This window comes from Astyanax mexicanus, chromosome 22, assembly GCF_023375975.1.
Source record: "Astyanax mexicanus isolate ESR-SI-001 chromosome 22, AstMex3_surface, whole genome shotgun sequence".
NCBI classification, from domain to species: Eukaryota; Metazoa; Chordata; class Actinopteri; order Characiformes; family Acestrorhamphidae; genus Astyanax; species Astyanax mexicanus.
The window spans coordinates 12,887,543-12,900,022 of NC_064429.1; the positions used below are offsets into that span (position 1 = coordinate 12,887,543).

The 12,480-nt window shown below is 35.8% G+C and overlaps 1 protein-coding gene across 1 annotated transcript in view; it reads left to right on the forward strand.

Moving 5' to 3' along the window:
• The window catches only part of rph3ab (rabphilin 3A homolog (mouse), b), a 37,850-nt gene extending 30,067 nt beyond the window's left edge, over positions 1–7,783 (forward strand). The window contains exons 14-17 of the mRNA XM_022664851.2: positions 865–1,019; positions 1,415–1,496; positions 5,282–5,378; positions 7,119–7,783. Coding sequence (XP_022520572.2) covers positions 865–1,019; positions 1,415–1,496; positions 5,282–5,378; positions 7,119–7,249 — 465 coding nt within the window. The 3' untranslated portion in view covers positions 7,250–7,783. The remainder of the gene's footprint in view (positions 1–864; positions 1,020–1,414; positions 1,497–5,281; positions 5,379–7,118) is intronic.
• The last annotated feature ends 4,697 nt before the right edge of the window (positions 7,784–12,480 follow it).

Sequence of the window (12,480 nt, forward strand, 5' to 3'; positions counted from 1 at the left end):
ATGTTTAAAGTACCTTTTATCATTTTTCTCTTCTGTCCACATCAAGAGAGATTAGCTACAATGTCATGGGTTGTAAACTTCTTAATTATGTTACACACCGTGGACAAAGGAACATCAAAATCTCTGGAGATGGACTTTTAAGCTTGAGATTGTTGAAATTGTTCACAATTTTGGTTCTTTGGTATTTTTCACAATTTGGGTCAGTCTGCCTGCCCAGGACATTGAACTTCACATCAAAGACTCCATCACTTTATGATGCTATGGTGTTCACGCTCGCTGAGCTTCTGATTGCTTACACCTGGACTGCCTTGTATATAAATACCACCAGGTTTCCTTTCTTCCCTCACTGGGTATTAAATCTAACTTGCTAGCTCTTCTAATAAGTGTTTCTTTTGATCATTCTTTCTTGTTACAGTCTGCTTCTTAAGTTTTTTAACCGCTCTCTTGCCTTGCCCGCTTTGTAGTTTCTTTACCGTGCTCGACCTATTTTTGTATTTAGACTACCCCTTTTTGATTTTTATATTGCTCACACCTGTTATTGCCATATATATATATATATATATATATATATATTTTTTTTTTTTTTTTTTGGTCTTTTTTTTTATTTTGGTTTTTCCAATACAAACAAAAGGAAATAAATATGTGTATAACAAAACATGAGTAATTGCAATGATCCTCTGGTAGAAAAACTTTTCAAAGTTGCCACCACTTTCAGCCTTTCCTGTATACTGTTAATAATTTTGCAAAACTTATTCATAGTTCTGTGCATATACCCATCATTTTAGATGAACATACTGGGGGAAAACTCTCTTTATATGGATGTTTGTGTTGGTATGAAATGCATATTTATGTGTTTATATGTAGACCGGTAAGGATGGAGCTGAAGTGGAGGAGAGAGGTCGTATCCTGATCTCTCTGATGTATAACACTCAGCTGAGTCGTCTCATCGTGGGTGTAGTACGCTGTGTTCACCTAGCAGCCATGGATGCTAACGGCTACTCTGACCCATTCGTTAAAATGTGAGCAAATCCAAACTGTTTCTGTAAACTGACAATTTTTCCAGTGTATATTTATGCTTATAATATTTTGCACATAAAGTACTAGTGTTTCGAACCAATCCAAGCTTTGTCAGTGATGCACTAGCTTACCTGTATTAGAAAACACAAAAATAGTAAACAAAATAATGATCTGATCCAAAGACCTATTAAATGATTTTTATATAGAACAAGATAATTCAGGCCTTTCTGTGATCAGATTATTTTATTGTGGTTGATTTACCAATGATATAAATACTGGGTGGATATTATTACATTAAATGAGCCAGAAACAAGTTGTGTTACTCAATATGTTTAATTAGTTGAACAACAAGAAAAGTTATTTTTGATTATATTTTATGTGCATGTAATGGTTTCAGAGTCTTAAAGCCGGACATGGGGAAGAAGGCTAAGAACAAGACCCAGATTAAGAAGAAGACCTTAAACCCTGAGTTTAATGAAGTAAGTGTAAAAACACAAAGTCACTACATCCACTATAGCAGCACTCTGCTTGTGTCTAACTAATAATAAATAATGAATGTAAAAAGCACATGCATTTTTGGATAATCAGATAATTGAAGGGAATCAGATATCAGATCAGATATTGTGGGTAATATTTGCAGTATTATTTTCTCGCTGCAGTTTATATTCATCTGTTTTCTGATAGTATATGATAATACTTATAGATGCAGCTGAGCCTATTATGAGACTAATAGAACACAATATTTTTGGTAAAGATTTAAATACAGGCTAAAATTAATAGGGACTTTATACACACAGACAGAACCACATACAAACATATTTATATTACATATGTGTGTATTAATATTGATTTATGATTGATGGATGAGGTAAATCAAACTGGAAGCAAACTTTTATTTCTTTTACACAGTGATCAGTTTATATATATATATATATATATATATATATATATATATATATATATATATATATATATATATAAACATTAGTATTGATTCACATCCTCTCACTCAAAAGATTTTAAACTAATCTTTATGTAAGTAATATAATTATTTACATAAGTAATATTAGGGCTTTAATGATTATTCAACATAACTGACAATGTCAATTGTTAAAATTTGAACATTTACATGTCAGTGTTGTGTCATAACTCCAGTGCATTACACAATGTTCAGGGGACAAAAACTAAATAGGAAAGAGGTATTGGGCTTACTCACAGATTATAGAACATTCATATCATCGCCATCCAATAAAAAACAAGTATCTCCATGGACCACTGAAATTGTGTCTTCATTTTGTAGTCGGCGCCATGTTGTTTATGCCCATATTTGGGGTTCTGTGTCTAAGCGGTTCAAGTAAATAGGGAATTTGAATGCGCTTTTCAAAAACTGGCCTAAATATGGTAAATAAACATGTTCAGAACCCTGTACGTTTTATTCTGTGTACATTTACCTCCTGAACATCACTGGACCCTCTGAATTTTGAGATCGTTTAAGGGTAGTAATTAGGAAAATGCTAACTTTAAGCTAATGCTTAACTGACGTCACAGCACAGCGGCTGGAAATTACCCCAAACTCAATTCTGCATAACAACAGCGAATCAGGTCAGATCCCGTATTGGATTATTATGCTTCTTCACAGAGGATCATTAAAGCATTTAAACAGGTGATGTTGAGCAGTGTGATGTTGAGCAGTGTAGTCTGTGTTAGAGCTTTAAAAGGCAGATAATAAGAGAAAGTGGCTCTCAGTTCAGCAGCACTTCCCCGAAGGGTTTAGTATTTAATCACCTGACCCAAATAATCAACTAACAACTAACTACCTGCCCTCACCGAGGCGACAACCAACCAGAAACACCAATTTATTTCACTGCATAATAAAGAGGGTAAATGTTAAAACGTGTTACGGCTGCTTCTGGAGTATCACTGTCCTGTTTTAGTGATTGTATGCTGTATCACTCTCAGCTCTCCTCAGTAAGGGCAGTTAGTTCATTAGTTGGATCAGCTGTGTTTAATACGCTGTATAGTTACGGACGGAGTTCGCTGATGTTGTGCCGAAAACAGTCCCCTGCTAAACTCTGCAGCTAAACTGGGAGGTTAGTTCACTCTGCTGTAGCATTAGCTTAAAGCATTTTTCTCATTACGACTCTTAAACGATCTGGTAATGCAGAGGATCCAGTGATGTTCAGGAGTAAAATGTACACAGAATAAAACGTACAGGGGTCTGAACAGATTTATTTACCACAGAATGTGACAGAGGCGGGTTTTTAAAACCCCTATTCATTTTTCTCATTGGGAAAATGCGCTTAAACATGGAAGCCGTACGAGGACTACAGAATGACGCACGACTTCAGTGGTCTATTTATGTCGATTTTTAGATTACTACATAACAGAACACAAACCAACTGAAATAAACTCCTTACATTAACCTCCACAAAAAAAATTCTGAAGGTTTTTTCGCTCTCCTGTAAAGCTGCTGTTTTGGAGATTCTGAGTTTTTTCATTGGACAGCGACATTATATAAATAACTTTATATAATATGTGTGTATTATAGGGCATTTAAATCCCATGTTCAGCTGGTGAGTTTACTGTGGAGAAATAAATGGGAGAGAGTGTAATGCTTAACAACAAAAAAATTGCACTCATATATAAAATCAGTACCTGAGAGTAAACAATGTTTATAATTCTTCAATGCAAACCCAATTTTAAGTGCATTTAAAAGCACTTATTTAGTCACAACTTGTCACAAATGCCAGACACTGGTAAGACACACGCAGATCAGAAAAAATCTGAGAATTTATTAAAGATTGTAACAACAGTATTACAGGGAAAACCAAGCACAGGGGTAGCTAACAACAGTAAGGCAACAAAAACGAACAACATACCATAGAAAGAACGCGAGTTAGAAGAGCTAGAGACTAGATTCAATATTGGGCACTGGGGAACAGGAAACGGGGACCTTTATACACTGATTAGAAGGACGGGGAATCAGAGCAACTGAGTGGCACATGACCAGGAGAGTCACAGGGGAATTTTGGGAAATGTAGTTTGTGTCAGGAAGTGGCTGGGCTGACACAACTAGTGATGTAGTCATTCAGTACATGTCTTAATCACTAGTCAACTTGTACAAATGTTGGTTTGATCTTATGTGTGAGGCAGTGGTGTGCAGTGAGGCCCTTCTAACCCTTCAGAGAAGGGGTGACAATAAGTGCATGAAAATAATTACATAATTTTTAATCAGGAAATATACTTTATAGTTATTGTAAGTGTATGGAATTATTTTATAAATTAACTAAAATAAAAAAACAGCAAATAAGTCAAAGCATTAGTCTGTGTTTTCAGATGCTATGGGACTCTTATCTGACTGACAGCGGTTTAACCAATCAAAGCTTTTTAAAATGGCTTCTGCCCCCTTGTGTCTGCTCGTGGACCCTCCTGATTTTTTGAAGGGTGTAGTAATGAGTCTATTAGCAGGACAATCGCAGGACAATCTAACCATTCAGATTCATGATTTTCACTCCGGGGGCTGGGTTATGGCTGTCTAACCCCTTCTCAGCGCTGTGGTGAAGCAGTACACGTTGATTAGTCGTAAAACAGGGCACAGAGATAACTATCATGGAATTGCGGCTGCAAATGAGACAGATATTGTATAACATCATATTAAAAAGCCCTTTTAAAGGCTCTCCTTCAATGTGAAACTAATTCACAATAATAGGCTGCCTGACTGGTGAGTTTTTGTGTGTACTTAATGTTTTGGCTGCTCTGGCGTACTGTAGACATACAAATGAGTGATCTTTGTTGAACGGTTGTACTTGTAGGCAAATGAAGCATTTATTGTTGGGTCTATTGTATACTTTTGTGGTTTGTATCTGTATTTGTGGGCTGTTTATGTGTATTAAGTTCATATAATTCAGTCAAGACAGAGAATATGTAGTTATTGTAATATTTGTCTGTGTGGCGCCTTGGGGTGGGGGGGGGTGGGCTGGTTTGCAGAAGCGGTACCCACTATATTCACTGCACGCCACTGGTGTGAGGAGAGTTTAATACATCTTTACAGCGGCTGAGTATTAAGCAACTAAACATTTCCTTTGAACTAGAAACAAATGACTCTCTTAATAACTAAGTCCCACAGTTACTGTATTCATGTTTATTTGTGTTTATTTATTCTAGGAACGCATTCGTGGTTGCAGACACAGATGAATGAAATGCAGATAATAATTATATACAGATAATAATTAATATATTTCTTTCCCTTTATTTTTCTTCTCAGGAATTCAGCTATGAAATTAAGCATGCAGAGCTGGCCAAGAAGACCTTGGATATCTCTGTGTGGGATTATGATATTGGCAAATGCAATGATTATATAGGTAAAACATGAATTTGTTTAAATTCTTAGTTTAAAGACAAAGTCTCTGTTTGGTGCTTGTTGTAATGTATATATGGTTGCAGTAGCACTGCTCTACATGCTTATCGTTTCTAACAGCTTGCAAGTTTTCATGCCTAGGTTTTTTAGTGGTTAAAAGGTTTATTATTCAATATTTTAGGATTAATAAATTATTAGCAATGATAAACTGTGAGGAAAATAAGTATTTGAACACTCTGTGACTTTACAAGTTCTCCCACTTAGAAATCATGGCGGGGTCTAAAATTTTCATCTTATGTGCATGTCCACTGTGAGAGACATAATCTAAAAAACAAAAATCCGGAAATCACAAAGTGATTTTATAATAATTTATTTGTGTGTTAACACCTGTGAAAATCAATGTAAATATTTGGTGACAGTAGCCTTTGTTTGCAATGACAGAGATCAAACGTTTCCTGTAGTTTTTCACCAGGTTTTCACACACTGCAGCAGGGATATTGGCTCATTCCTGCACACAGATCTTCCCCAGATCAGCCAGGTTTCTGGGCTGTCGCTGAGAAACAGGGAGTTGAGCTCCCTCCAAAGATTTTTTATAGGGTTTAGGTCTGGAGACTGGGCTAGGCCACTCTAGAACCTTGATTTGCTTCTTACGGAGCCACTCCTTGGTTATCCTGGCTGTGTGTTTTGGGTCATTGTCATGTTGAAAGATCCAGCCACGACCCATCTTCAATGCTCTGAGGGAAGGAGTTTAGAGGTTCCCCAAAATCTCGCAATACATGGCCCCGGTCATCCTCTCCTTAATACAGCGCAGTCGTCCCGTTCCATGTGCAGAAAAACACCCCCAAAGCATGACACTTCTACCCCCATGCTTCACAGTAGGTATGGTGTTTTTGGGATGGTACTCATCATTCTTCGTCCTCCAAACACGGCGAGTGGAATTAAGACTGAAAAGTTCTATTTTGATCTCACCTGACCACAGAACTTTCTCCCATGTCTCCTCTGGATCATTCAAATGGTCATGGGTAAACTTAAGACTGGGCTGGATGTGTGCTGATTTAAGCAGGGGAACCGTCCATGCCATGCATGACTTTAAACTATGACGTTTTAGTGTGTTAACCCACAGTAACCTTGGAAACAGTGGTGTCAGCTCTCTTCATGTCATTGACCAGCTGGATTGATCATCCTCCTGTGTAGTTCTGGGCTGATTTCTCACCTTTCTTAGGATCATTGATACGTCACAAGGTGAGATCTTGCATGGAGCCCCAGTCAGAGGGAGATTGACAGTCATGTTTAGCTTCTTTCATTTTCTAATAATTGCTCCAACAGTTGATATTTTTTTTTCACCAAGCTGATTGGAATTTTCCCTGTAGCTCTTTCCAGCCTTGTGGAGGCCGACTGTTTTGTCTCTTTGGTCATGTTAGTAGTTGGAGTCTTATTGATTGTGTGGAGTGGACAGGTGTCTTTACAGGTGCTTCTAATTTAGAATAATATGTGGAGTGGAGGTGGACTAATAGGTATTCAAGGGCCAGATTTTTTGCTGATTGGCAGGTGTTTAAATACTTATTTGCAGCAGTAACACAAATAAATAATAAAAAAAATCATACATTGTGATTTTCGGATCCCTCCATGATTTCTAAGTTGGAGAACTTGCAAATTTGCAGGTTGTTCAAATACTTACTTTTTCACACTTTAATTTGTTGGACAATTGTTTCTTTATTACTAATGTATTCATTTTTCTATTCAGGGGGATGTCAGTTGGGTATCAGTGCCAAAGGGGAGCGTCTGAAGCACTGGTATGAGTGTCTCAAGAACAAAGATAAGAAGATTGAACGTTGGCACACACTGTTAAACGAGAATCATGTCTCCAGTGATTAAGGCTCACGTCCAGCGTCTTTATGCATGCCGAAGATGATTACACTAATCCTAGTTCTACCCTGTCTTTTTTGCAACCCCTTCTTACCCTTTTCCCTTCCAGGAAACTAGAGTTTACATATTTTCTCTTATCTTTGTTGGGCACTACTAGCTGATGGTATTGTTCCATGTAAAATGGTAAAATATTCTGTCTTGCTTCCAAGAGTTTGGAAAAAACAAAATGAAATTGATAAAAAAAAACTTCTGCTCACTTTAATTCAAGTAGGAGTGCAGAAAAGGCATGCAGTGAATAGAAGTACTTATCGGCTCTAGCATAGTTACCTTTTCTTTTCTTTTAATTCTGCTTCCAACAGCTGTTGGGATTATTAGACATGTAGTTTGCTGAAGACTTAGGCTCACATCTTTGCACTCTCAGTCCCTCTTCCTGAAGTCACTGTTGAACAAACACTGTTTACAACTGCTGTTGAACACTGCTGTAGATCTTTGTTAATTATTATTATTATTATTATAGCTTGACACCCTGCTTGACGCAAATCAGCAACACAGTTTTTGCCTTTCCTTTCATTACTTAACTTACATTAGAGACATGTGATGTATGGGCTGCCTGTATAAATATAATATAATATAATTCTCAACATTTATTTATTTTCAGAAGCAGTCCAGACCACATGTGTCAGCATTATGTTCCACAGAGCAGTGACACAGCTCGACTAAATGTCTGTTCACGTGAACTCACACCTCAAGAAAACCACTAAAGCCTGTAACCATGCAGTTTACATATTGCACATGTATTTGTTTTATAGTATAGACTATATACTGAGTGATTAGAGGTCCAAGTTAAAAGGATTCACGGTTAAGATAAATGGATTAGATTTACTGTAACATTAGTGTTGTTAAAACTCTTGCACATCTGACAAATCGAGGAAAACGTATCTGTGTGGGTGCCTACTAATGATTCAGCGAGCATATATGAATATTATTAATACACGAAATATTAAATAATACAGCTAAAATGTGCATTAGAGCGTAGCCATGTTTTAGGAGGACCTCTTACTATGCTGTTTACGGTCTGCTGTTTACGGTCTACTGATGACAACATGCTGTACATATTTACACGGATCATTTAAACATGCGAGGCATGTCGATTTTTTCCTCATTTCAGCTCTTCAGAAACTATTACCGAGGCAAAGAAAAAAAATATATATATATATACATAAAAAAGAAGTGAATGTATTGTAGTTGTTAACATGAACATAAGCAAGGGCATTTTCTATCAGAACCACTTTTGTACTGAATGCACACCCTCACACCATATTTGTAGTCCAGGGATGTCCAAAGTGAGGTGGAATTTGACACTCCCCACCTCACCCCTAACACTCCCCCTCCCTCCAAACTCCCTCACTTAATGAAACCTAAAGAACACAATTTTATATGATTTAATATAATACAATCAGATTATTTTAGTTTAATTTCATTACCAATCAAAAGTCTATAATCATAAAAAATAAAACTTTACAGAAAGACCCTTTATTACCCTTAGACCCTTGTTATTCAGTGGTCATTAACCACAGCACAGAACAGCGCAGTTGTGGCTGGAGGATTACATACGCTCATCATGGAGGTGAAAATCATGGATTTTTTAAATGCATATGAAATATGAAAAATACATGAATATTCTGTTTCTCTCTATAAAAGATCTATTCTTTGCACTCTTTCAGTCTCACACTTAAAAAAAAAAAGATGAAAGTTGCAAAGCCACAGAAGCACCTCTATTAGTTACGTAAAGAATCTTGTTTTTCATGTGTGAAATACTTTGGCCAAGAACCTTTTTTAACTACTACAGATTTGATTCTATAGAAGCTGGACCTGAAGGTTCTTCATACTCACACATCTATATAACATATTCTAGTAAAAGAATCATTTGAGGCACCATTATTAATAATAGAGCAGAAAAGAACCATCTCATAGAAGCGCAGTATGTCCATGATGAGTGTGAGTAAACAACGTGTAGTATGTGTGTGTAAACCACAATCTTAACAATATATATATATATATATATATATATATATATATATATATATATATATATATATATATATATATATATATATATATATATATATATATAGACCACTGCAGCAAATAATATATTTTTAGGGAATTTTGATTGAAAATAGTCTGTTTAATATGTAAGAGAACCATTGCACTAAAGAATATAATATTCGTCAACATTATGGAAGCACCCATGTTCCAATTTTTCCACACACATAGATACAAAAGTGTGCCAAAGTCAGGTCAATAAGTGTTTGAACAGTGACCCAGTTTTTCTAATTCAGCCTCTGTACATCTGCACAGTGGATTTAAAATTATGCAACGAGTCATAGACATATTCTTGTCAAATTCCACAAACCAGAAATACCTTTAGTAAAGGTAAATGCAGGGGGTGGAGAATGCTAGATAGCATCTAAAACACTGTCCCTGTCAGGAAAAAAGATTATTTTGGTTATTGAAAACAAGATGAATAGAATAATGGAGAGAAGGAACATTAAAATCTGATTAAGAGCTGTTGATTCGGTCACAAGATGAATTAGTACATATTTGACTAAAAGACCAGGATCTGCAGGATTTGTGAAGTGTGAAGTATTACACAAAATTCACCTGTTGTGCATAAACACGTTCATTTCTTCGACTTCCAACACTGATATAATGGCATATTATAGCACAGATAGATAATTACCTCAAACATACTGCTAAAGTAATCCAAGAGCATCTTAATGGAGGAAACTGAGAGAAAAACTTTTGGGGGGGGGGGGGGGGTATCTGAGGATTTCCATTTAGATCCTAATATTTATAATGGTCGAATTACTTTAGTACCTGTAAAAGTTAAGAGTCTATACAAAATCGGCAGTAGTTTCTTAATGAGTAATACAGTCCTTAATATAGATAGATATGCGGCTTGCTTCATTTCAGATCTGCTGATGTGTTGTTCAGAGGCAAACACTCACAAACTGTGACACTGTCCAAATACTTCTGAACTTGACTATAGATATACACACACATTACGTATGGCCCCCCAAAAACAGAGAGTTTGGGCACCCCGGCTGTAGGGCACAGGGCACATTTGCATGAAAAGCATGGGTGGCCTCCTGCAGTTTCTGTACGAGGGCTATTATTGTAGATGTCATCCCTCTAGGTCTCCACAGTGTCTCTCGCACAGTAGCTCCTCTTAGCTTTTAGAGAGTGAAGAACCCTGCTCTCACTTTTCATTAAACTCCCGTTAATTGAACGGCTTGGCCTTTGTCTTGCAGTTGTAGCCCAGACACCTGTGAATATTAAAGGAAAGCACACATTACTATACAATGGAATGACCTCGGAATTTGTACTCTTTGCAAGTTTTTATGATCAAACCTATGCATGTCACACACACACACCAATTGTCTGTGAAATAAGGGGAAAAAATGAACTGAAAATGTTTTAAAGAATGTTAATTCGTTTATACCAGTATAGATAGTAGCTAACATAGTAGCAAACATCCTCAGTTAAATAGTCAAACCTAAAGAAATCACAGCATGAATTTAAATATTTAAGATAAATAAATTCAACCAAAAATATGGTGCCCTTAAAGAAGCTGAAAAAAAGAGAATTGTGTTTTTGTTACAGTTGCTATTACTCACACATGTAGTAGTTCTGTGTATTGAGGTTTACAGTTTACAGTGAATTCTGATCTGTAAATATATAAGGATGCATCTCAGACACTATTTATTTGTTTATAATAAAGTAAATGTTCATTTTTAAGTTTATATATTTTCCATCATCAGGCCAAGCGGCCTGTCTGTTCTCTGTGCTGCACACATCTTGGAATGAACTGCTGTTTTATTGATCAGTTATTGATTTGTAAACACATAGTGCATGCATTTGGGAGAGTAAAAAGAATATTGTACACTGAGTGTGCAAAACATTGGGGACACCTTTATTCAGGATTTGTGGAAATTGTGGGGTTAATGTTACTGAAACTGTTCTTCTGAAACACTGGCCTAATGTTATTCCAGAGCTTCTTAATGCAGTGCTGAGTTTACTTCATTTTTTACATTCCAGTGTGGTCCGTCATAAATCAGAGTGAAACAGGCTACACCATATGCATTGTGGGTCACTTGCATTTGTAATTTAATACATTATATATTATAGTTTGCGTCAGGTTCCTGAGACCTTTGGTTTCTGGCACCCTTCAATTTGATGAAGTAGCAAAATGTCCATAAACAGTCTACAACATTAACACATAGAGCGAGGCATGCTAAACACTCTTATCCAGTGCACCAATCATATCTGCCTACTTTAATTACTGAATTCCTGATAGGTTTCCTAATGTCTATATATATAAATATATAAATATTATTCTTTAACCCCAATTACACATTATTTCTGTTTTCATCAAGCAAGTCTATTTCACAGACAGCAGGTGTCCTTAATGTTTTATATTCTCAGCATATTTGAACCTCATTTTGCATGTATTTTCCTGGGTTAGAATCACAGAGGCCAATAAATAAAAATGATAAATGATCATTTGAAGAGTTTGTTATTACTGTTATATTGTAATAAGTAATCATGTCTTATAAAACAGAACAGAACACAAGTCTCGCTCAGAATTATGATATGTGTATGTATATGACATGTCCGTCAGTAATACCTTCATTCTTTAAAAATGAGTCATTTTTGCTGGTAAGCTTCCTCTACAGGTGTAGAGTTTAATAAACCGCAGTTAAAACAAAGCATGCTCTAAAACTGTGAAAGCATGTTTTGCTTGCTATGGGAGGTAAATCATGCCAAAAATAAAACTGAAATGAAAATACTAAAATAAAAAAATGCAAATACCATTTTGCACTTTCTTTTTCCAAACTTGTTTTCCAAAAAAAATATTATGACCAAATTAAAAACAAAATTAAATCTGTTTAAGTCTGTTTGCCATTTCATTTTCATTACCATACAGGTATTTTACAGTCAAATCTAAAATGAAAAAGCTAATTTTGAAAAGAAAAAAAAGCTTCACTTTGGCCTTGACATTTCTTGATGAACTACATAATAAATGTCAAAAATAAAATCAAAATGAAATGATAATATTTTTATTTATTAGTCCTTGCAATGGGCTGCATGTTTGACAGACTTAAAATGAAAACACAAAATGGAAAAAAACAACAGTAAAGGGACATTTTGTGATTCAGTGTATGGTGTGGACAGCA